The sequence below is a fragment of the Ursus maritimus genome, unplaced genomic scaffold (assembly GCF_017311325.1).
Source record: "Ursus maritimus isolate PB19 unplaced genomic scaffold, ASM1731132v1 scaffold_12, whole genome shotgun sequence".
Taxonomy (NCBI): Eukaryota; Metazoa; Chordata; class Mammalia; order Carnivora; family Ursidae; genus Ursus; species Ursus maritimus.
The window spans coordinates 53,777,771-53,804,992 of NW_024423564.1; the positions used below are offsets into that span (position 1 = coordinate 53,777,771).

The following is a 27,222-nucleotide window of genomic DNA, read 5'->3' on the forward strand; positions in this document are numbered from 1 at the left end:
GATTTCCTCAAGTGTTTTAAATTCCAACACTATTTGATACTACTCATCTCAGTAAAATCTATTATAATATATATTTTACTGGCATGGGGATTCATTCATGTTAATTAGATTTCTCTTTATACATTCTTTCATTAACCGGTTTTCTACTCCTTATTAGAATATCAGGTCATCATTTAAAAGGAGGAGGAGGAGGGGTGCCTGTCTGGCTCGGTTGGTGGAGCCTGCAACTCTTGGGCTCTCGGGGCCATGAGTTCAAGCCCCATGCTGGTTAAAAAAAAAAAAAAAAAAAAAAAAAAAAGGAGGAGGAGGAGAGGGGGAGAAGCAGTTGCAGACACAGAACTAAGAGAGATGTTTTAGTCAGGTTATGTCCAGGTCTCTTATTCTAACATTATTAGAAAGGGTTTTATATAATATCTGTAGCTATCTCTTCTAGTGATTTTAAAAATTTTTATTTAAATTCTAGTTAGTTAACATATAGTGCAATATTGATTTCAGAAGGAGAATTCAGGGATTCATCACTTATATATAATAGCCAGTGCTCTATCTCTTCCAGTGTTTAATCACTATAATGTTAATTAAAATTCTTAAACTGTGAATGTGCTTCACTTAAAAAAATATTCAAGATTCTGGAATGAGACAAAAGAAATACGAAGGAGTGGTTCATCTTTTTCCTCCTCTTTCCTTCTCCCTAACTTCTTTTACCTCCTTCTCTCTCTACCTCCCTTTTTCTGCCACCACCATCACCTTCATCACCATAGCAGCAAACATTGCTGAGCCCACATCACCAGGCAATTTATACATATTAAGACATTAGACAATCTATGAGATAGCCATATATACATTTAAACACTTGACTTTAAAAAAAAAGATTTATTTATTTGAGAGAAAGAGAGTGAGCACGTGAGCAGTGAGAGGGGCAGAGGGAGAGGGCAAGCGAATCCTTACGCAGAAGATTTTTTTTTTCCTGTGGTAAATAATCCTTTTAATGTACTGTTCGATCATACTGGCTAGGCATCACAATGCCTGACTTCAAGCTATGTTACAAAGCTGTAGTCATCACGATAGTGTGGTATTGCCACAAAAACAGACACATAGATCAATGGAACAGGACAGAGACTCCAGAAATGGACCCTTAACTCTATGGTCAACGAATCTTTGACAAAGCAGGAAAGAATATCCAATGGAAAAAAGACAGTCTCTTTAATAAATGGTGCTGGGAAACCTGGAGAGCCACATGCAGAAGAATGAAACTAGACCAAGAATGAAACTCAGCCCCGATGAGCTCAGAACCTGACATGTGGATTGATCCCAGGACCCTGAGATCATGAGTTGAGCTGAAATCAAGAGTTGGCCGCTTCACTGACAGAGCCACCCCGGCGCCCTGAGCCGGCTATATAATCCGCATACTGCAGGTCAAGAAACTGCACAAGCTCACATACTGGGGGTATTCTAGAGCTGGGTTTCATGACGTAGGGTGAATCTAGGGTTTCCTCTTTTAATCACTAAGCCTGAGAGTTCAGGCTTGCTTCAGAAAAGAATTTGTCACTTAGGTAAGAGCTCTCAGGCTCTCAGTCAGATGAACAGTTCCTTCCCTTATGGAAACTGAAGCATTAATTAATAAAATGTTGGCACACAAATTACCAGATACATATCTACTGAATCAAACAAAACGTTGTTAGCAGGGCATACATCTGTCTTGATTCAATTTAAACTCGTTTTCCTTTACACAGTCTCAGAGTGGGCGAAAATAGTCTATTCAAAATCACACCTACATCTTTTTTTCTGTCTACAAAGTAAGATAGAGAAACTTTTCCCAACTTAGACTATTTGGGAAAGTACTGTGGAGAGGGACTTAAGTATGATAAATTTTGTAAAATAATGAATTATTTTTATCTATATGTATCTTTTTTTCTATGTGCCTTTAAGTCCACAAAATAACTTACTATGATTGTTGCCTTTGGAGAATAATCTGGAATTGCTTAGAAGGAGCTGAAAGGAAATTTATTCAATAAAGCTTTCTGAATGCCGCCTATGTGCTTAGGCACTACAATTTAATGACCATATAAAAAAGGTTCATAATTAGATCACACATTTTGAATGTACATTGGTACTTCTAAATTGCTTAAAATCCCTTCCAGTAAATAAGTATTCTGTGGCATCCTCAATCATGCTTACACTATTAGTTTACTGAACAAATTATTTCCTCGATTCTGATCTCCTCTGATCAAAATGGAAATCATCAGACACTAAATTAATGGGGTTTCACTACTATTATTAAAATTCTCCTCAGCTTTCTCTTCTGTATTCTAAACAATTTCAAATCATGTAACCTTTCTTTCTTGAAAGAGGAAGGTTCTACTTCCCAACTACTTAACTGTATTGATGGTTTCCTTTGGATCCCATTCAATTTTCTTTTTGTTCTTTAAAATGGGATGACCCCATACGGGTGAAGAGGTGACAGCAACGTCGAGGGCAGCACCTGCAGCAGTTCCCCCACGTGCTGAGCATGAAGCACAGACACTGGCGAGTGCTGTGGGTGCCTGCTCACGAACCCTCATGTGACTCTCTGCGAAGTGTTCATGCCGGCGTGCATTCTTGTCGATGGACACGTTCATGGCTCTGAGCGGCTGACCTCTCCTCAAGTCTGTTCATGTTTTCAGCATCTAACTCTAATTTTGTAACTTCTGGTGACAGGAAGGGCAGAGAAACCCAAAAAGGAGACTGGAGCCTAACAGAGGACTTCAAAGTGAGTGAGCCAGAGGAGGTTGTTTTAACATCAAAAGAGGAGAAGGAGAAAGGATTCTCCCTTTGGAAACAAGGGTAAAACCCTGGAAATCCAGGAAGTGCCACAGCGGGAGAAGAGGTTACTAATGCAGGATTTCTTTAGGAGCAAAGCAGCAACAACACCCTGTAAGCTGAAGTGATGGCATGGGAAAGGATAGGTCAATCACCTACATTAGTGCCCATATCCAGGAATAAAACCCCTGGGATTCAGGGTCTCCGCAAATGGACAGGTCTCACGGACAGGTAACCAGTAACAGTAGGAAGAAGAAGAATGATCCTCACTGTCACCAAATACCAGCCAACGCTCTTTCAGCCCTTAGTCTATGTGAGAGAGTGTGTTCAACATTTCAAATTTTTGACATATCACAATGAAGGCGGTGGGTGCTTTATTATTCTCATTTTACAGCTGATACCTGAGACTCAGAAGGAAAAGAAACAGAGCGAAAGTTAATGTACAGGGTTAGTTATATCACTCAGTGATAACCCAGATTCATCAGTCACTTTAGTTCAATAAAAGAAATCAAATTCCATTCTTGACAAGGCAACAACAGCTATCACCAGTGAGAATTCCCAATTCTGACTGACAAAAAGATGCAGTCAGGTAGCAGGTAGGGTAAGGGAAAATGTGGAACCCCAAATATACCACGGGACTCTAGACAGCAAAGCGCACATCTGCTCCTTCTGGATTTCTCACCAGCACTCTGTGGAGCGCCTAAAATGTTTCTGGGTTCTGTTTTCCTGCCTCTTCCTCGATGAAGACATTAATGAGTCAGCAGATATGCCACATGATGGTGACAGGAAGAAGGGAAGCTAGAAGGTTCTACTGAGGGGCCGATCAGCTCCAGGAAGGGAAGAAATTTAAAAAATTGAATACAATCTATACTTTCCTTAAAGTGACAGTTTAAAAAGGAAAATATTTTTAGGATACGGTGATTTTGTTAGACAAACCAAAGATAAGATAGTCTTACAAAATAATAACATCTTCAGAAGAGATCTTAGATTTTAGAAAACTGGATGTATTTCTATCTTACCTGATGAAAACCAGCTTGACCTTTGATGGGGCGGTCTTAATAATGGCAGATGCATTTTGGTGACTTCTTCCATACAAGATCTGATTGTTTATCTATTTGGGAAAAAATAAATGCACTTGTAAAAATGCAATATGTATACTTTGTATAAAAATACAGATGTATTTATTTGTTAATTCATACAAATAGATGTGTATATACTTGGAATTAAAAAATGAAGTCCACTCATTCTTAAGTGGGTCCATGTAGGACTCTATAATCTAAAAATCTTATTAGTCTTTGTAGTATGGATTCAAATACTAATTCTAAACAGCTATTAACATCTCTTAAATTCAGTTTTGAATACAGTTAATAAAGTATATATAGTCCTTGACTCTTTTGTTAAACTTCAAGAGAACAGTAGTTGACCTAAATGCAAAAACTTTATGAAAGATATATTTTTTACAGCTTTTCCAGATTTCTAAGAGATGTAGAAAACAGACCAAGCTTTATTCACCAGAGTTCTGGAGGGCCCATTAAACATGATTCTGTAAATGTGTCAAGGTTATTACATAGCATAAATTTTGTTACTACAGAGGTGGTAAATACTATATCCCCATTTTAAATCAAATTTTAGATCAACTGCATAGAAACATTTTACTTATACACAATCAATGAGCCATCTGCTCTTATCCAAGACATGGTGGGATTTTTAACTTGACTGAATTCACCTAAATATGATCTAAAAACACTTACATTCTAAATTTTTTTTACTCCAGATTTTTCCACTGATAAACTATGATGATGGCCATAATCAATCTTTTATTTCATCCAAATGGTAATAGCTCACAGTTTGGCTTTTCTTCTCCTGTCTCTTTAATAAGTAGTTAATGATCTATACTGTCCCAATGTAACTGAGGCCTTGGAATTTTCTACTATTTAAGGGATAGTAGAGTACACCATATAAGGAATAATAAAAAGGGATTTCCACTTTTTGTAATTTGCATTTGTCCATCCTTGACGTCTCTGAAATGTTGTTTGAAGACACACTTGGAAAAGATTTTTGTCATAGCCTTTATAATGAAAAAGTGTATGGAAACGAACACTTCAAAGGATGCAGTTGTCTGAAATGAAGCTCCTCCACCATCTTGCAGGGGTAAAGCGTGTATGCACATCAAAGCCTGCTGCAGAAGAACCATGTCCTCACATGCCGCTCATTCTACCCGCTCTCGTATTCACCAAGATGATCAACCTCCCAGAAACCCAGTGATCTCCACACTATTTTTCTGTGCCTGAAAGTGCGCATGTGCACATGAGTACGATGGCCAGGAACAGAAGGAGGGAGGGAGAGACTCCCTCAAGCCGACTCCACTCTGGGCACGGAGCCTCACACAGGACTCCATCCCAGGACCCTAAGATCATGACCTGAGCTGAAACCAAGAGTCGCCTACCAACTGACTGCATCACCAAGGGGCCCCTCAGTTTTTTCTTCTTGAAAAGGAATCTGGGCACCTACTTCCCAAAACTGTTGTGAGAATTACATGATAGGGCCTTTAAATTTTATTTATAGTATTTTAATACACAAAGAATTTTTAACTTGGGGGTGTTCAAAATTACTCTTTTCTGTTGAGGTTTGTGCCTTTTTCATATCATGTATTTAAAGACATGCCCGCCCTCTGGATGATACTACAATGATGGACACGTGCCATTATACATCTGTCTGATACCACAGAATGTACGCCACCAAGAGTGAAGCCCGTATGGACTTGGGCGATGATGATGTGTCAGTGCAGGTTCACCACTGTAACAATCGTACCACTCTGGAGGGGGATGCTGGTAATCTAAAAGGGACATATGGGAAATCTCTGTACCTTCCTCTTAACTTCACTGCTCTAAAAAAAAAAAAAAAATTAAATAATATATATAAAGTGCCCACCCTTTAAATTATGTTTTTTCCTAGTATTTTCATGGTTTTATTAGTCTCATATTTACATCTTCTTACCTAACTTAGCTATAAGACAAAAAAATGGTTAAATAAGTCATGTAATTATTAATATCAGTGTGAAAAAGAATTCTTAATGACATAGAAAATGTCCAAATGTACTAAGCAGCAAAACCTAGTTACCAAATAGTATGTCTGCCATGATCACTTTTTTGCAAACCATATTTCTCAATCTCTTTCATTCACAATGAACAATAAATGAGGAACTTAATGATTTTATTTTCATTTATTTGAGAGAGAGGGAGAGCACGAGCGAGCACATGAGCAGCGGGGAAGGGCAGAGGGAGAGGGAGAAGCAGACTTCCCCACTGAGTGGGGAGCCCAACACAGGCTCCATCCCAGGACCCCTCGATCATGACCTGAGCCGAAGACAGACGCTTAACTGAATGAGCCACCCAGGCGCCCCATGAATAAAGAAATTTAAATCACAATTTTAAAATGAGAGGACATGTGAAATATGCCTGATTCAGTGTCTGGTACTCAGGTAATTATTTGTGAATGTCTTCCCCACTGTATCTGACCGGTGCTTTCAGAAAGCAGAGCCATCAAATCTTCCTGCCTTTGAATTCCCTGGCACTGCATTTAAAAATGTTCTCCTATCGCACTTAGAGCTCACCTTACGTGGTACAGTCAATCCCTGTTAGGTGGTGAGCATCAGCGCAGGCACAGGGCACGCACTGAACTGAGCTCAACTTCTTAAGGGCAGGAACTCTGTCCCCCACCAGGTACCCGCCAGCCTGTCCTGCGCAGCCGGCGCACGGAAGCGCTCGGCGAGGATGTACTGGGTGGCAGAGCCCCGAACGGAAGTGGTGCTTCCAGCCCGTCCTGCGCAGCCCACGCACAGCGGCGCTCGGCGAGGATGTACTGGGTGGCAGAGCCCCGAACGGAAGTGGTGCTTCCAGCCTGTCCTGCGCAGCCCACGCACAGCGGCGCTCGGCGAGGATGTACTGGGTGGCAGAGCCCCGAACGGAAGTGGTGCTTCCAGCCTGTCCTGCGCAGCCCACGCACAGCGGCGCTCGGCGAGGATGTACTGGGTGGCAGAGCCCCGAACGGAAGTGGTGCTTCCATTAGCCAACTGCTAGTCGGCTTTCTCTGAGGTGGGCTCCAGCCTTCAAAGAGTTTGAGGTTTTTCCTTTTTAAGGTCTTTTTTATTAGCAAAAGCTTGAACATACAGAAAATTAAGCTGTTTCATGTTTATGGATAGGCCGGCTTGTTAGCTGTGATCTTCCATTTGGATAGAATAAAACGTAAAATGTATGGTCCTCTTATTCTAAGAGGAAAAATTACAGCCTGAATGAAGAAAACAGGTCATTAATTTTAATTTATCTAAGAGTAAATCTCCAGTGATGCCTTCCTGGTGCTGTTTGTGAATATTCAGGCGCTCTGGCTATAGAAAGGTAGGACAGCTTGCTTGCTGCGGATGTTTTTTCCAGTGCCAACAACTGTGCGGTTTATGATGATGGCAGCTGCTCCCGCCAGCGTCTGGAGGCCTCTGGAGGAACGCTGCTATGCAGTGCAAGACTGGGAACAGAGCAAGAAACTCAAGACGGAGGGAAACCTGATGTAACTGGTGTACATCAGAAAGGAAAATGCAGATTTTAGGATTAAAAAAATCTAACACAAAGCCTCTCTTCTGACCTCGGAAAGAACACATTCGCAGCCTCTGAGTTCCAAGACAGTAAGATCTCTTTGTGTTTTCATAGATCTTACTTAATATAAAATAATTTCACCATTTAAATGAGAGGCACATATAGCTTCCAACTGCATAAGCAGTTTTTCTATTTCTTCATCACTAAAGGAAACACACTCCAGAGAAAATTCAGTTAAGTAATTAGAAAGAATATGATGCATTTTATGCACAATTAACTTTAGACTGTCACTTTTTCTATTTCTGAAAAGCTGCTGTTCTCTGAGGGCACTATTCTTTAAACACCAGATGTAGGACATCCTCTGAGTAGAGCATAGGTAAAAAAGAAAGCACTCTACACCTCCTGCAAGCCTTTCAGGTTAATTCTAATTAATAACAACTGCCATTTATCCAGTGCTTACTCTGTGCCAAACATTATGCTAAGCTCTTTAGGTACAGTATCTCATTTAAATCTCAAGAGCAACTGGGGTATTATGGAATTCCAAGAGTTGAAGCAATTTGCCTTTGGTGATTTAGCTTTCCTTTAAAAGCCCATAATCCTAAGGCACACCTAGAGGTCCCATCTGTATGGTGCACATAAAAATCAGATGATTTTGAAAGTCATCTTTATAAAGATGCCTGTTAAATAAACTCTGAATGGGAACAGGAGGACGCTGGTGACCTACCACCTTAGGTCCTAGAACTCTGAGATAATTTCACCACAATGCAAAGAGGAAATGCCCCATAGTTGACTGCTAGGCTTTTCAAGTCCTAAATGCAATGTGGAATCCCTTAAGACTGTACTTTTCTCTTTGTGCAAACAAACTACAACCTGAATAATAACAGACACTTATTACACTTTTTTTTTCATTGTACAGATATATAGACTGTATAGACTGATCACCATTTTTATTTTTTCTGACTCATGCCAAAGGAAGATAGCATTTCATTTTGGGGCAAATATTGCTCCCATTCTTACAGAATGAGTGATCATTCAGACTATCTAGAAAATAGAAAACATTATCATTTTCTATTTACTTTCAGTAAACTGAGAAGCAGAGAAGTGGCTTTCCCAAAGTTTCTCCTTTCAAAGGTGACTCAATAATATATAAAAAGAGTAATAAATTACTTAGATATGTACTTACTTTTTTATAGTATTCTTATTGGTGGGAAGAACTACCCTTAGTTCTGATTTTGTGTTCCCATTACACCTAAATTATGTTATCTTAAAATCTGAGATCTACAACTCTTCTATTCGAGGATAACCATATAGCCCTACTTCTTTCTGGGACAGTCCAGTGTATGCATGTTGAGAGACTTATAATGATTCTCTACATCTTCTCTGAGCTTCTCTGAGGTGGCCATATTCTGCCATGTGGATGAAGGAGCAGGAAAAGCCATCATTTCCTGAGGCCCCCAGGCAACCTATTCTCTGAGCTCCAGGAAGGATACCCATACTACTACAATAAATTCTCTTTTTTGGTTAAATTACCTTTAACTAATTTCTGTTCTTTGCCAGCAAAAAGTCTCCACCCATACAGTATCACCGCCTGTATTTTTAAATATTAACTTATATATTCAAGTGACATCCTCTAGCTCCTAAATCTTATGTTCTTTCAGACATTTATCTTGGCATTCAGAACGAAAAGAAAGGAGAAAAAGACAAAGAAAAAAGGCCTTCTGTCCAAAGGAGCATTCTATGCTCTTGGGCTACAATTCTGGTTTTCTTTTCTGTGCTTGGCTTCCTCTCCTGAATACTGACAGAAAGGGCTTTCTGAGATCCTCCACATGGTCAATAACTTTGATCTCAGCTCAGTGATTCCTGGTCCCAGAAAGACACTAATATTTTATCATGGGTAAATTAGCTCATCTTTTTTTAAATTCTGAATTTCCAGTTCAAAGAGGTATCACTCAGGGACAAATAATAGCAGGTCTAGAAACTGAAGACAATAGCTTCAAATGAGAAACCTTTGTTTCTATAAAACTCAGAAATCATATTATAATGGGTTTTCTATGTGATTCGTATTTCCCTTCGTGGGCTGGTTTCTGCTACTGTGGGGGGAGGGGATCCAGAAAACACTATTTTGAGGTAAACCCTCTATATTTAGGTACCAAAGACAGGATACTTACTTGCATTATTTTATAGTTTGTAGAATTAGGGTTAATACAGCAAGATTCAGCAAAAGTAAATGGATGTAAATCCTTTTGTTATATTACATAAACTTTCACTTAAGAGGGCTTTAATGAGATTTGTTTCAATAAAATTAATTATTCAAAAATATCACTCAATTTTCCATAGTTCAACTGAACATGAATATAAATTTATACTGGAGAGCAACTCAATTAAATCTATTCAAAAAACTTACCAAATTGGAAGTCAAAGATAATTAACTTAAGCTGGGATTAGAGATATTAATTATACAAAAACTAAAATTTAGTTCGAGCAACAGATTTGCCTGAGGTTTGAATATTGTGTTATAATACAATACTCAACAACACCACCTCTGCCCGTACTTTTATTAAAGTAGAAGGATTTATTATGAACAGTTGAGAAATTATTAAAAAACTGAGATGGGATTCAGGTAACTGGAGCTTCTGATAATGAAATCTGAGAGCTCTTCTCCCTACTTTGCTTCTGATATATTCCATATTTTACATTTCATGACACTGGAATCTACAGGTTAACATTTTTATTAAGCTCTTTTATTGAGTATAACACACATGCAGAAAAAAAATCACAAATCAGGAGTGTTTACAACTTGATGAATCTTTTTATAGGCTAATTTTTAAAAAATATTTTATTTGAGAGAGAGGGATTGAGATCATGGGTGGGGGGAGGGGCAGAAGGAGAGGGAGAATCTTAAGCAGACTTCCCACGGAGCGCAGACCCTGACACAGCGCTCATGACCCTGAGATCATGCCCTGAGCCAAAATCAAGAGTCAGACACTTAACTGACTGAGCCACCCAGGCGCCCCTATAGGTTAATTTTTAATCTGACAATTTCACTGCTAAAAATTTATCCTAAAAAGATTAAAAATCTGGGATCAAAATGTCTATCGTGGCTATATACTTATAATAGAGAAAAATGGAAAAACTCTACACTCGTCAACAAAAGGTTTATTATATGTGCCATCGTTATGTTGATAAATGGAAACCTGTGGCATTGAAAGGTGAAGGATGACACAGACCTAGATCCACTGCCACAGAGAGATAAAATTATTGAGTGAAAAAAGGAAATGACAAAATACCATGTTATCGATCATGTTATTTTCATTTATGTAAAAGTTCTGAGTCTAAAGAAAGCTCTATGAGTATCTACTAAATACCAACAATGATGATATCTCAAATCTGGTGAGATCTGAGGTGGTTTCAAGTTTGTTCTTCTCTATTGATATTTTATTACTACTTTGTAATAACACCATGTAATAAATGCTTACAACACACAAGGCACGTGCATATATACACATATCTGAAATGCATTATTTCACTTAAGTCTCACAAATCAGCAGAGGATTGCATTATCACCTGATTATACAGATGGAGAAACTGAGGTGTACTGAGTTTAAGGAATTTAACCAATATTAACATGTCTATAGCTAGTATTTACAGCCAAATCTGAGTCCAAAAGCCTGTTCTGTTAAGCAGTTAGGAAACATTTCTTTTTTTTTTTCCTTTTTTAAAGATTGTATTTATTTATTTGACACAGAGAGAGAGCACGAGAAGGGGGAATGGCAGAGGGAGAGGGAGAAGCAGATTCCCCACTGAGCAGAAAGCCTAATGTGGGTCTCAATCCCGGGACCCCAAGATCATGACCTGTGCCAAAGGCAGACAGTCAACCAACTGAGCCACCCAGGCGCCCCAGGAAACATTCCTAAAGGTATTTATCTGAGGTTAAAAAAAAAAAAAAAGTCATAAGATAAGTAACTCATTTTTAATCCTGTGAAATTTTAAATTCAATTAACAGGACCTCACAAAATAGAAACCCCAGACTCAGAAATAGTCAATGGAAGTATGAGAGCTTATGTTATCTCCATCCGTCTACTCATTTATTCAACAGTCACGGTACAAGTGATGAGGACACAGGAATTTTCATTACCATCATTACCAAAGCTACCATGTATTGAGGACCAGATATGTTCCAGATGCCAATTCTCTGAAAGTCACTTTATAGGAACTATTTTATTCAGTCAGATACGGTTCCTGCACGCCAGCATCCTATACTCTAGTAAGTGACCACAGTTTTAGAAACAAAAAATTGCACTGCCATAGGATGAATGTCGGCATAAAGCAAGAAGTGGTTGTCTCTTGCTGGAGATGGGTGGATTGGACTTGAGGCACAGACAGAAACTTAGCAGGCACAGGGGGAGAGAGGTGAGTGGCAGGAAGAGCACCAGGACCAGGGGAAAGCCTAGGAAAAGATGCACAGGTAGGAACCTGCAAGTCTCTTTCTAGGAACCACAGGTAGTGTAGTATAGCTTTGGGGAGGGGAGGCGGCGTGTTACAGGAGTAACCAGGTCCCGTTCAAAGAGACCACCATTTCGGTTTTGCAGGTGGGAGAGAGGAAGGGAAGAGAGAGGCAGCAAGGCTGGGGATGAACAGGGAAGATGACTGAAACTCACATGAAAACAATTTCATTCTAATGAAAAAATATTTCTGAATAAATTGTCACATTAATCTTTTTCTCAGCAAGACAAAATAATACACATCAAGCTCCAATAATTTAATACTTTGGGCAAAGGAGCAGGTTTTAAGGACTTAGTTTAATGACGCAGTGCTGAAATGAGGTCTGCAACTTCAGTGTAATCTATTTCTTGTGAAGTACAATGTTCCCAAAGGAACACATTGATTTAAAAGGCTTAAGCGTGAGAGATTTATTTTCTCTCAAACAAATCTAATTAAATTGAAATACCTTCTAAAGGCAAAGTAATAATAATATGTAGCTCACATCTCTCTAAATTTGATATATTCAGAAAACAGGATGTTCTTTTGAATCCTAAACCTTGACAATTCTGAAAAATATTGACTTCAAGGAAGCAAGCAGAGAAATATATTTATGTTTTGCTCTGATGGTTAGCGTTTCTGTGGAAGTTGCCCCAATTGCTACAGGTTGGTTCACCTGATCAAAGTGAAGGAGGTGCTTGTGGATAATTTCCTATTACCTGCAGGGCATAGGAGGGAGTGAAGGGAGGCAGAAGTATAATCTACCTCTTAACAGCTCATCAATGTCGCAAAGGAATCAAGTTGCCCTAGGAGGCTGAGGCATTACAACCCACCTCTCTTAGTGGTAATGTTAGTCACACAAGTGAATAGGACTCAGCTGACCACTGACCTGGAATTCCTTCTTCCAAGAACATTGGTACACGCTCTGAGTCAAGACTTCACCCAAACTAGCAAGGCCCAGCTTAACGTTTGCCTCTTTCATACAATGATCTAATTAGAGCTCTACTCCAAGTCCCGCTGTTACTAGACTTTTTCCTCTCTTGACTTCAAAATATCTTCCTTGACACGCCCACAGCCAGCCACACACCCCATCAGTCATCCAAGGACTTGATAGACGTTCCTAACTCCCCTTCTCCCAACTTCAGCTTCTCTTAAAAAAATGAAAAAATTGACACAAGTCTTGTCAGTGAGTCAGTCCTATAGAGTCAGGGTTAGATCACGCACATCTGGTAACTTCTAAAGTCTATCTCATACAGAGTCAGGCACTGCCACGCCGTGCTGCATGACAGGTAGGCAAGGTGGGTGCTCCCGCGCTTTGCTAACGAGGACACTGAGACTCACACTCAGGGACTTGCATGAGGATTCTAGGGAAGAGAGTGGCACAGCCAGAATCCAAACTCACATCTCCTGATTCCAAAGCCTCTTTCTAGCAGGTATGGGGCTGGAATGGGACTCCTGCTACTTTGATTTTTGGTTTTGTTTTTTTAAGATTTTATTTATTTATTTGACAGAGAGAGAGAGAGAGAGAGAGACAGAGGGAGCACTAGCAGGGGGAGCAGCAGGCAGAGGAAGAGGGAGAAGCAGACTCGCTGTTGAGCAGGAAGCCTGACGCAGGGCTGGATCCTGAGCCAAAGGCAGATCCTTAACCATCTGAGCCACCCAGGCGTCCTGCTACTTCACTTAATACTCATCCAAATCACCCATAGCCCAACCACCTTCCTCTCTCTCCTAGCACCCAATTCTCATTCTAAACTCTGTAGTGGTGAAGGCAGATAAAAATCCAAGTGGCTACTTTAAAAACTGCCTCATCAGAGTATAGTCCTACTTTCTCAGTCACTTCCTTATGTGTACATGTATAATATAAAGAATTTTTTTCAACTAAAAACACTGCATCTGGCAGGTTGGCTACAGTCTGATTACATACATTGTTTGCTAGGTTTGGGGGGGAAATAGCCTCTTATCCAAATTTTCCACCTCACAGTTTGTAAAACATGGAAGAAAGATGATTTTGATATTTTTTTATGCCATATATTCAAACAACTGCACAGAGACATATGCGCCAGTATTAGTCTTACTTACTGACATATAACTAATATATATAAAAAATGACATCATTCAGTAAAAAAGGTATATACAATATGATTCTGTTGGTGTACATTAACTTTGAAATCTATCCTTTGCACAATGAATGTGACAATGCATGAGACCAATAGGAAAGATGGTAAGTTGACAGGGGTTACTTGTAAGAGGAATAGTATTACAGAGGTAAAAGAGGGAAGATTATTACTTTTACCTGTACCATTAGAATCTTTTATGATTACCTGATATTTTAAAAACCTGCAAAAAAGTGTAATCGGTGAGTTAAAGAAGAGAAAAATAGCAGTGAGAATTAACATCTTTATGACAACTCAGTATATTAGGGGATCATTTAGAATTAAAATCTATTTCCTAACCTAATACTTTTGAATCATACAAACATAAGTAAGGATGGGCAAGAAAATGCAGAGTCAAAATGATTTTAAATTATGATATTTAAATATTGTGCAAAATTTTGGGCCTTCAGCTGAGAAATCATCCTATTCTCCTGCCCTAATTTTTCTAGTCACAGCCCCTACGTTCTGTCAATCCCATTCATGTGGCATGTAGAAGAGAAGTATGGAGACAGAAACTCAAGCTGAAGAGCAGGAAGTATTACGGACCATGTAAGGATCTCTCCTCCTTTGCCTTCTGTGGATTCCAGGACACAGCCAATGCTACTTGGTTGACAAAACTGCTAGTTCCATCACTGAACACACTATTTTATTTCACGCAACTGGTGTGTAATCTGTACTGAATAGCAAATAGTTATATATTATATAATAAGTTCCTGGTACTTTTGTCAATGTCCTTCTATGACAGGAGGAAAAATGCACATCTAGGCTCCTAATAAGATTTGTTATACACTGACTAGTTTAAAGCACACCTGAGCACCACCTTCAGAGACTCTCATCTAGTAGGATGGGATGGAGTGTTGTTATTTAGGTGAAACTGTCCTAGGATTCTCACACACAGACTTGGCTGAGAGCAACTTATACAGCTGAAGAGATCCGTCTAGTAAAATTTTTGAGAAAGGGTTTACAGTTCTTATGTTCCCCAGAACAGAGATCAGAAATTCCTTAGGCTAAGTCACGTGCTGAAGTTTGAAAGCCAAAATTTAGACCCCAGAATCACAGAACATTAAGTTTGAAAGATTTTTCAAGATATTTTACAGTTAAGAGATAAGAGGAATTAAAGGATTTATCTGAGAAAAATAGTTAATTGAAAATGCATCTGGTATCACAAGCTATCTCTCTTACAAAAAAACAGTACATTTTTAACAAATAATAACTAGTATTCTTGTTTTTCCATTCCGTCATCTTTACCTTTGAATTTCAGGTCAATTACTTAAAGTTATGAAGCATTTAAAAAGAATCTATACAAAGAAGAGATATGTGATCTCAATAGGATTTTTATTTAGGGTAATAACAAAAATAATGTCATGAACTCATGCCAAAACAGCTGGGCTAGGTTTTTTTAAGTGTCTGTGGAAGTACACTGAATAAAATACATGGGCAAAAGAATGAAATGAGGGAAATGCACATCTGTATCAAGGACTTATTTAAGTAGTTCAATGCAGCTGGATCATATAATGGTGAAGCAGTCGCAGAAGCTGGAAAGGCAGGTCAAAGATATCTTTTGAAGGACTTTGAATATTATGATAAGGGGTTTTGATTATCCCATTAGTGAGTATCCTTCTTTGCTATACTTAAATTTCATTTTAAAACAAAATAAATAATATCTTTTTAAAAAGGTACGGGGGCGTCTGGGTAGCTCAGTCAGTTAAGAGTCTGACTCTTGATTTCGGCTCAGGTCATGATCTCAGGATCATGAGACTGAACCCTGTGCTGGGCTCTCCGCTCAGCCCAGAGAGATTCGGGATTCTCTCTCTCCCTCTGCACTCCCCATCCCCACTGCTTGCCTGCATGCAAATGAGTGCTCGCTCTAAATGAATAAAATCTTAAAAAAATATACATATATAAATAACCTAAATAGGTGCTGATAAAGCATATGACAAAATACAATGTCAAATTGTGATTTAAAAGGAAAACCCTTGTATCAAATCAGAAATGGAAAGGAATTTCCGTGACTTGATAAAGGGCATGTATGAAAAACCTACGTAATACTAAGGTCTTATTATTTAATCATTCAACACCAAATGGCTTCTCTCTGAGACTGGGGACCAAAAAAAAAAAAGAGAGAGAGAGAGAGAGAGAGAGACAGAGAGAGGAAAATGAAGGAAGGAAGGAGGATAAAGGTCATAAACATTGAAAAGGAAGAAATAAAACTCCCTATACACAGATGAAATGATCAATTACCTCTAGAAAATGCTAAGGAATCAACAAAAAACCACTAGAACTAGTAGGTTAGTTTAGCATGATTATAGGTTACAAGGTCAATATGCAAATACATGAAAATCAATTGTATTTCTATATACTAGCAACAAATAAGAATGAAACGAATATAAAATACACAGGAATACACTTAACTGAAAATGGAAAAGTTCTACACTACAAGTTATGAAACATTTCAGAAAAAATAATTACATGGAGAGATACTGCATTCATAATTTAGAAGACTCAGTATTGTCAAGATGTCTAGCCTCCTTAAATTAAACTATAGATTCAATACAATCTCGATCAAAATCCCAGCAGCCTTTTTTTAAAAAAAAATGGAAATTTACAAGTTGGTTCTAAGATTCATATGGAAACTCAAAGGACCTAGAATAGCCATGACAATTTTCAAAAATAAGAAAAAAAACGAGGATGTAGTGCTCCTGAATTTAAGACTTGCTATAAAGATATGGTAATCAAGACAGCATGGTAATGGCATCAACAATAGGCAGATTAATAGAAGAGGAATGAGAGTCCAAAAACAGACACACAGTTATAGGGTAATTTCATTTTTCACAAAGGTGCAAGGGAAGTCAATGAGGGGAAAAAAGTCTTTCAACAAATGGTGCTGTGTCAACTATGAACTCATATGGAAACAAAATCCATTAACCTTTATCTCACAGCACACACAAAAATTAATTCAAGATGGACCACAGAACTAAATATAAAAGCTAAAACTATAAAGTTTTTTGGAGAAAATATAGGATAATATTATTGTAATTATTGGAGGTAAGCAAAGATTCTTAGGACAGTAACTATAAAAGAGAACATGAATAAATAATGATCTCATCAAAACTAAGAACTTCTATAAAAAGACAAACAACCTGATTAAAAATGGGGAAAAGACTTAGACACTTTTTTATAAAAGAATCGACCTGAATGGCTGCTAAAGAAGAAAAATGCTCAACTTCATCAGTCATCAAGAAAATGTAAAATTAAAGCCACAATGAGGAACTATTACAAACCCACCAGAGCAGCTAAGGTTGTGGAACAACCAGAATGCTCATACACTGCTGGTGGGAATGGTTAATGGCCCAACTATTTGGGGGAAAAAGGGCTGGCAGATTCTTTTTAAGTCAAACACACAACTACCCTGTGTCCCACTAATTTACTATTAATATATACCCCAAAAAAGGAAAATATTTGTCCTCAGAAAGGCCTGCCACATAAATGTTCCTAGCAACTGTATTCAAAACTGTGAAAAAAATCCAAAAGTCCATCCACAGGTAAACCGATAAATCAACTGTGGTAGTTATACAATGTAATATTTTTCAGCAACAAAAAGGAACAAACTACTAATACATGGAACAGCATAGATGAATCACAGACATGCAAAGTGAAAGATGTTGGACACAAAAGACTACATACCATATGATCCCATATATATGAAGTTCTAGAACAGGAAAAACTCATGAAAGGGGGAAAAAAAAATCAATGCAGTATTTGCCTCCCAGGATGGGAGAGGTTCCAATGGGAAAGTATATGAGAAAAGTTTCTGGGGAGAGAGAAATGATAGATGTCTCGATTACTGAGGTGTATACAGTTGTCAAAATTATATAGAGAAGATCTGTGCATTTCATTTTTTGTAAATTTTGCCCCTCCCCCTCAACTACAAAAAGAATAATTGCATAGGGGTGGGCACCTGGAGGTGTAGGTGACACACAAATGACCGAGTGTTGGCCACTGCTGAACTATGTGATGGCTACACAGGATTTCATTACATCATTGAGCTTATTTTATAGATGCCAAAAAATATCCTTAACAAGAGTTGTTGGTTTTGTTTTTTTTAAAGGAGGAAAACCACATATGGGTATAGTTCCTAGGTTAGATTTTCCTTATAGGATACCTTCTGATTTTTAACCCTCAAATGTCATAGGATCTACGTATACTCTCAATAAAGCATTTTTCAGTACGTGTTTATATAGGAAAAACTTGTATCTACATCCCCAATACAAAGTAAAACACTTTTTTTAAAAAAGATGTTATTTATTTATTTGACAGAGAGAGAGACACACACACAGCTAGCGAGAGAGGGAACACAAGCAGGGGGAGCGGGAGAGGGAGAAGCAGGCTCCCAGAGGAAGAGGGAGCCTGATGCGGGGCTCCATCCCGGGACCCCGGGATCACGCCCTGGGCTGAAGGCAGACGCTTAACGACTGAGCCACCCAGGCGCCCCCTAAAGTAAAACACTTTCAAAAAAAACGTCCCAAGCATATTCCAAGTACAGAATCGTAGGGTGACATTTTGAACCCAGACTCAGTAACAAGGAGGATGTGCAGTTTGGATGTTGGTGGAGTGAACGGAAACCATGTTATTGCACACAATGCAACTGTGTTAGCAATCGTACTATTTGGTGATTGTGAAGTGCTAGGAGATGCGTCACATCCTAACACGACCGCAATTATTTTTATTGCGTTTCAGAATATTTTAGAAAATTGGTGGGAGGGAGGATTGGGGTTGATGTGTAATGCATAAATTCTCCTGACTTAAAATAATGAGAAATAGGTGCATGGCTACTCTTTGGTGTGGAACATCTGATTTTCACTTTGGGTTACTGATTTTAGGCCTACCTCTTAAAAACTATAATTAAAACACACATACACAACCACATTTTGGATGAGTTTAAGCAGCTGTCTGACATTGTTAGTAGGTCAAACCTGGAATAAATTTCATTAACACTTTTCTTTCAGGCTTCGTGCTTTAAGATTGCAGGAGATTTCCATTGTGCAAATGGAGCAAAATATAGACATTTAAGTTATATGTTGAGGTTGACGTAAGGAAAACCTTGATAATCTAAGAGCGTATCTTTGGCACCTGGGTTGCTCAGTCAGTTAAGCGTCTGCCTTCAGCTCAGGTCATGATCTCAGGGTCCTGGGATTGAGCCCCAGGTGGGGTTCCCTGCTCAGCGGGAAGCCTGCTTCTCCCCCGTCCTCCCCCCTTGCGCTCTCTCTCTCAAACAGATAAATAAAATCTTTTAAAAAAAAATAAGAGCATATCTTTCTTGACTGCATTTCAGTACGGTCACTATGACGGCAAGGAGTAGGACTGGAAGGAAGTAGAGAGGAAACTGGAAAAAGCAGGAACAGAGGCCTGGAAAACTACCCTAATATGTTACGTAAGAGCTGAGGGAAAACTGCAGGAAGGAGTCTTGCTAAAAACCAATTAGTCTTTCCAAGTGGCAACTTTTCCCTCCAGCATACGTTCCTATCCCTGCTTTTTATATTCTTTCCACAGTAATCTCTTCGGTTATCCTCATTTTTACTTTCTGCTTCTATGGCACTTTCTCTTTCATGTACTTTATCTCTGATTTTAAGATAATGCAGCTCACTGTAGCAATCACACATAAAGCTTTTGCACAGTGATAATGAGGACTGCAATAATAAAAATTAAATGATTGTCATTCCTCCAAAAGATCAGTAAGAATACAGACTTTTAGCCTAAATATTTCAGCAGTATAAAGACAATGAAGTGTGACTAAATAATTCAAAACTCTTCCCCCAACAAGCCATGGACAGAAACCCAAAATGGCAGCACTAGAGCTACAGGACTTCACGGTGGGCAACAGACAAGAATGAGGCCACCCAATATGGCTAGGTTTTACAGAGTATTTCCTGCAGCCTGAAAATAAAACCTTTTTACAATGGTATTGAGGAGGAAAGCTCCTAACATATGAAGTTCAGAGACATTCTCAAATTGGGCAAGAAAAACCTCAAAAAAGGAATATTTTTCTTCTCTGATTCTTGAGGGATGGCTATAATTTCACTGACTGCATTCATCTTTTATTGAATTCAAAGTGGCATTCGATTTTAAGACGACAGCAAGAGTAACAAGGTATTGTATTGTGAGAAGCTATCTCAGATAGTTTGAACTAGTACCAGACTAACTGCGTTAATCCAGATCTACGAAACTACAAAATGATGAGAAATTTACTTACTACTTTTTAAGTTAAGCTCTATTCCCAATGTGGGGCTTGAGCTCATGACCCTGAGCTCAAGAGTAGCACGCTCTACCGACTGAGCCAGCCAGGCGCCCCCACCGACCACTTTTCAGAATCATTAGTAATCCAGAATGAAATAACTTAAGAACGTAGCCTTTAGAGTCAGGAAAGGTAGTGTTTGCAGGCTGATTCTACCCCTTCACACCTCAGTTTCCTTATCTGTCAAATGGGGATTAAAATAGCACCCACTTTTATAGGTTTGTTGTAAAAGTTAGGAGAATGCATGTAAGGAACTTAGCACTGACTTGAAAATCGTAAGCATTCAGTGTGAGCTAGTACGGCTTTCCCACCCCCAAATTTCTCTTAACGAGTACATTGTTTTGTAACTCACACTGGATATCACACAATGGGTGAGAGAGGACTTAACAAGACACAGACAGCTATTGATTATATGCTGGAATAACCAGGGGGCTGCACTTTGAAGAAAGGAAAAATGTTACACACACAGCAGAGACCCCAGAGTTTTATGTGTGAGGCTGACCCCTCAGCCAGCAGCACATTCTTCTGTTGACTTTCAGAGTCGCGAAGTAGGCTGTCGACTATTTTTAGAGTCCCCAAATGGGGTCACTTTCACTTTGCATATGGGAAGGTCATACTCAGGATCTGCTAACAGTATTTATTTTTGTCAGGCTTAATCAACCAATTTTTAACAAGTGCCTTGAGACATAACAGACATATAGCACATTACTTATTTAAAATGTCAAGTATGTTTTAACACTTATGAAACCATTGCCACAATAAAAAATTGGGTCGATCGATTGATTCTTGCACTTTTAGCTATTATAAAATACCTATCTCTTAATAAAACTAGGGAAAATCATTTTATTGCAATTTTGCTAATCTTTTAGTCTTCTTTCTGCTCCTCAAACTAGAGTTTCTACAATGGGATATTTTATTACATGAAGTCCTTAGGGCATAATTATTGCATTAAGAAGCACACTTTATAAAATTACATCCATGTATGGTAATAATCTAAAAGAGCTGATCTAAGATGACAGATGCTTTTGACTGAAAATCAGAAAGAATCTTATCTGCAGACACACAAAAGCTAGTGATTTGTTTACTGTTATCTTGCGCTTCTAAATCACATTGAAGTCTTCCAAAAGATCTCAAGAATAATTCACTGGCAAGAAGAAGAGAGTGAAAAGTAGGTGCTGAGACCGGGGTGCTGTATAGAGTCCCAAGGCTGGAGCTTTGTCCTGACGCAGCTCCATGGACCTGGGCCAGATACTGACGTTTTATCGCTTCAGGTTTTTTTTTCTCTTATAAAATAAATGTAACAAGACAATAAGATCTGAGTTTACCTGTGGTTCTATGTCGTCATCCCTGGCAAATACGGGAAGACTTCCTGCTTTTTATTTGTAGTGGTTCTTAAGTAAACATATTAGACACATGTAAAATAATAACATTTAACTTTGATTATTCTGCAGGTCAGTGTTTCAAAGGCAATGTGAGGCCTCTACCTTGCAGGGTGCAGGAGGCAGACGAGACTCGGCTCCCGATGCTAGCCCCATCACTGGTACCGGCTCGTGCCACCCACACTGCTTTTTTCAGCTGCTTTTGTAACCTGACAAATCACTCCAATTCCCCACGCAACATTATCCACTCTCTCATCCCACACTTGCACCATAGGGAAGATTATAAATAAATCCTATATTCATATGACAGCACCATGCCCAGGCCTGTGTATTTTCTGGGACTAATTGCTCAGGGAAAGCCAATACTCTGGTGCAGGTCTCATTGCAGTCTACGTGGTAATTATATGCTAATGCCTTTTGAAATTAATTCAGAACCCCCCACACCAGCATCGCAGTAAAGGGTAAAGAAGCTGAGATTTAATCACATTGTCTTCTGGGGGTTTAAGATTTCTTTTATACATGAACTGGGCCATCGATGGACAGAACTCACTGGCTGTTCCTGCACTGTTAACGAAGCAGTTCCACAGCAACAAAACTGCTGGCCAATGGCATGCGGAAAATCGGTTACGGACAGGCTCTCGGGAAGAAGCAGGGCTTCTGACTTCAAAGAAGCCACAATGCATGTTCGACCATGCTCTTTTCTACGTCCTATAAATTAGCCTCATCTGAGGCCCTAAAATAAGTCAGATCCACTATAAATAAAAGGAAGCTCCGAACAGAGTAAGAACATGAAAATAGCAACAAAGCCGTCCTGAGAAATAATAGGAATAAATGGTGGAGTTGTAAAAACAATCAAGACACGGATAACTTGACCTCGTAGAGAAGCCACAAAACTAAATGGAGTGTGGGTGAGTAAGCAAATATGCAAGATTTGCTCTGGCCCAGAAATCTAGTAAGCATAGTCTAACAGCCCCCTATAAAAGCCTCCCACCCAATGCAGTGTCCTTCTACAATCTAACGTGTTGCAATAGCCAAAGAACAGCTATTTTAACATGGGCTTGTAGCTTTCCTGGTACTCATCATTACATCAATTTCCTATTCTCTGTTCAAAAGGACACTGGATTTGATACCATGCGATATACAAATTCCTCACATATCATAGAGGAATAATTAAAATTTTTCCTCAGTTATAAAAAGAAACGAGGGAAATGTTTCCCACACAAATTTTTTCCCATCATCCCTGACCTAGAGCCAAAAGTCACATGAAAAGATGGCTTGTAACTGCTTAAGAATCCAGTCTATGCATTTTTCTGTTCTCTCAGTTTTTCAAGATGCTACATGGAGCTATCGAGGAAGATGGTGGCTTCCCTTTGGGACACACTTTCAGAGACAAATGTATTCATACAAACAAACTAAAAAAAAACCTCCAAATACACAAATCCACATGAAAATACCATTTTACAAATATTATCAGCTCAAACGTATTACTCTGCACCAGATACTATGGCAAAATCTGACCTATCTCTCTCATTACTGCTCAGAACACCCTCTAAAATTAATGCCATACAATCACTAGACTGTAAGCTCTGTGAGAACAGGGACCATGGATTTTGTTCACCAACGTAAAATCAGCACCTTGTTCATACACTGCTTCCTACATGACAGGTGCATGGCAAGATACTTGCTGAGTAAGTAATTTTCATTTGATAAAGGAGGCAACCGAGGATTAGAGAAGATAAGTAACTAGCCAAAGACATGGGAGGCTAGAATGTATGTTGCAACATATTTATATCTTTTTTTTTTTTTAGACAAGACAATCAATGGGGAGTGGAGGAGGATCAACTTATTGCCATGTCTGATCTTCTTGCTCTTTCCATCTCCACAAGAAGATAAAGTTGCTGAATAGCAACAAAAGAGCCAAATTCGGAAAGTCAAAAAAAAAAAAAAAAAAAGTAGATGGGGTCCAACATGGCAGGATGTTAATATCCTTTTTCAGACAAGAGAGCTCTTCCAGCTTCTCACCTAGAAAACAGAGACCTCAATTTTCTGTCTAGGAGGGAGGAAATGTGATCTAATCAACAGTCAACTATGTGCAGTGCACTGCGTTAATTAAGCCCCTTCTGAAATGCAACTATAACTTCAAGAACTGGGATAAGTGAAAGCAGCTCTCCCGAGTTCCGCGCTCACAGCTGTGTCCGCAGTGTAGACTTCTGTGTATGGACTGTAACACGCCCTCGTTGCTCTGCAGCCACTGCTCATTTGTTAGCCACATCTAACACAATATCAGGCAGAGAAATAAAATACCAGCTGTTGGTCTAGATCCCATGGGCCATTATTCCATCTTGAGTCTTAGCAGGATAGAGAGAACAGAACTAGAATCTTCATGTTCTAAATTACAGCCTTTGGAACATTTTCATACACCATGCAAGACAGGAAGTCCATGTCTAGGTCCATATAACACAACACAGTAACTACATATAATGATTTCTTAAAGACTAGAGCATCATAAATCGGGATTCTCATGGATTTAAGCAATGTACCGCGGGGAACACAGTACACTTCAGTGGTTAGAGCATGAATCTTGGAGTCCGGCAAGCCTGGCTTCTTATCGAAACTTGGTAACTTACTTCTTTAACATTAGACAAGTGACTTACGCAGTTTTCTTATCCATAAAATGGGGATAGTACGAGTACTTACCAGATAGGTCTCTTAAGAACACTGAATACAAATGTGCGAGCACGTTGGTAAAGTACCAGTAATAACTCCGTAAATCAGTTTTCCCTTTCACCTTGATGACCACCACCATCACTTTAGTCTCATCCCTGAAGAAATCTCCAAGCATCAACCAAAGGAAATAAACTTGAAGTGATGAACTGTATTGGTTAACACGTACTGCTGGCTTTGAGTTGTACGTATTTAATGGTTATGCTGGTCACTGCTACTACCCAAAGTGGGTCCCTTTCATGATGCTGTATTACGAAAGAACAAGGAAAGTAATTCCAGAAGTGATCTCTTTGTGGAAACGGCTTTAAGAGGGGGAGAAACTACTGAGGCTTGGGAGAGAGGCGTGATGCTAATGGTCTCACAGTGCTGTCTGACCAGTTTGGGCTGTATTTATTATGAAGCAAATCAGATTATGGGTGACTGAATTCTACTCTGAGTCGAAGTCTGACGAGATCATAAAATGCAAAATCAGTAACACTCATTTTAAGTGAGCAGTCTGATACTCAGTGTCTCTGTTATTTCTGGACCTTTAAATGTCCAAGTGTTGGAGCATTTTATCCAGAGGCTGCAGAGTGCACTGGTTAACAAAAGCTAAGTTGAACTGCCTGATACTGAATCCCAGCGCCATCGTTTACTTTGTGACCCCACGAGTAAAAGAGGTTGCTGTGTCCGACACTGAGTACAGATTAGCTGCTGCTGCTGTCCGTCTGGTTACTACATTTCTCATTTTGCAGCACAACAATCTTTTCATGTCTGTTTCCTTCCTCTAGACTGTGAGCTCTCTGAATGAAGGGACTGGGTGCAATCATCTTCCTTTGCGTGTCCAGTCCTAAGAGACACTCTAACAATGTTAGCTGAATGACAGACTGAAACAGCAAATGAACACCAAAGTAAGATCAACTCGGAACAGAAACCCTGACTTTGAGTTGAGGAAAACAGGAATAAATAAGACTACTGATGAAATCATCTAAAGAGTAATTAGCAAAGGACCACCATCTCTAGTCCTCTCTTACTTCTATCCTATTCCTAAATAAGGAATCCATGTGGTCTTTTTTTTTTTTTTTAAGATTTTATTTATTTATTTGAGAGACAGTGAGAGAGAGAGAGAGATTGCAAGCAAGGGGAAGGGCAAAGGAAGAAGCAGACTCCCCACTGATGCGTGATTCAATCCCAGGACCCTGGTATCATGACCTGAGAGAAGGCAGACGCTTAACCGACTGAGCTACCCAGATGCCCAGGCATCCATGTGGTCTTAACCCACATCACCAACTTCACAGACAGTAACCAAGTCTTGACAACCAGTTCACAAAGTTCTGTTGGTTTTGTTGGTTTTTTCCCAAAAAACTAAACGACAACAACAAAACCAAACTTCATACTTACGGTTTATTCTAAAGCTAAAGAGAATTTTGATAAATACTAGTAATAGATTAATACGCAATTTAGTTTTGAACATTTTGGAATTTGTGTTAAGAACAAATCCTACTCTTTTAATAGGCTTTCATGAGATTTTAACTGAAGGGTCCCTAAATTATTTTGCAAGATTAGTTCTTACTCAAGCAGCAAATAACATTTGCAAGCGACAATATGATTTCGCTCTTCCTTTTGAAAATGATTTTGAAGAGTTGAAGAAAATGTAATTTGTAACATTCCTTGCTGCCACCTCATTTTCCTGCAGACTATCCCCTTCACCCCTTCGCCTTACTGAAAGAGAAATTAAAAATCTATGTGCCTCACCTCCAACAGTTCATCTCCAATACGCATTTGCCCGTCCGTGGCAGCAGGTCCTTCCGGGTTAATTCCCACCACAAATATGCTCATGCGTGACCTGTCTTTGTTACCAGCAAGGCTGAGTCCAAGTCCGTTCTGATCCTTTTCAAGCTCAATAATGTGCAATTCTCCAGGCAGGTCTGCATATCTTTGCCTGATTTTTTCTATTGAAAAAAAGAAGGGTAAAAAAATTTAAATAGAGCACTTACATCTACATGACAAGGGCGTCAGCATGTCCCCCTTCTTACCACGCCATACTTTTTTGAGAATGAAGTAGTTGAAGTGATTCATAGCCTTACCTATAGGTTACAGTTAATTATTCCATCTCCATTGAAAAAGTTTAGTTCACCAGTAAAACTTTCTCTTATTGTTCAGGTTCACATTGGCCTAGACTTTCTGTGCATTATTTTCTTACCTATGACAGTCAACACAATGTGGTAGAAACCTGGCCTACCTACCCCCTCCAAAAACAGAGGGGGTGGGTGGGAAACAAAGAATATATACTGAGCATTAGCTCTGTGCCAATAAAGTGTTTGATCCTGGAGATATCATGCGGAACAAAACAGACATGGTTCCTATTCTCATGGACTTGCATTCCGGTAAGAAAAAAAAATCAACAATTATTTCTACATAATTATATTTCTTTACACTATACAAATGGTATAAAACAGTATTTTACGTTAAGTGAATAAAACGAGGGGAATTAAGGATGTTGGTTTAGCTGTCAGATCTGAATTCAATACACAAACCAACCATATACTCAATGTCCAATAATTAATACATTATTTTATTCTATGGAATTCCATTTCTTCATGTGTAAAATGGGCATGGTAATACCCACTTCATGGATGTTGGGAAAATGAATAATATACATGTTAAAGGACTTAACAGCTGTCTCATGGCTTATAGGTATTTTTAAAAATTTTTTTTATTATGTTATATTAGTCACCATACAGTACATCCTTAGTTTTTGATGTAGTGTTCCATGATTCATTGTTTGCGTATAACACCCAGTGCTCCTTGTAATACGTGCCCTCCTTACTACC

At 38.9% G+C, this 27,222-nt stretch overlaps 1 protein-coding gene across 2 annotated transcripts in view; it reads right to left on the bottom strand.

The window, feature by feature from the left end:
• The window catches only part of PATJ (PATJ crumbs cell polarity complex component), a 336,896-nt gene that overhangs the window by 116,199 nt on the left and 193,475 nt on the right, over positions 1-27,222 (bottom strand). For both annotated transcript variants that reach the window (XM_040627217.1, XM_040627218.1), the window contains exons 28-29: positions 26,144-26,340; positions 3,816-3,907 (exon numbers count right to left, since the gene is read on the bottom strand). In XM_040627217.1, the coding sequence (XP_040483151.1) occupies positions 3,816-3,907; positions 26,144-26,340 (289 nt within the window). The remainder of the gene's footprint in view (positions 1-3,815; positions 3,908-26,143; positions 26,341-27,222) is intronic.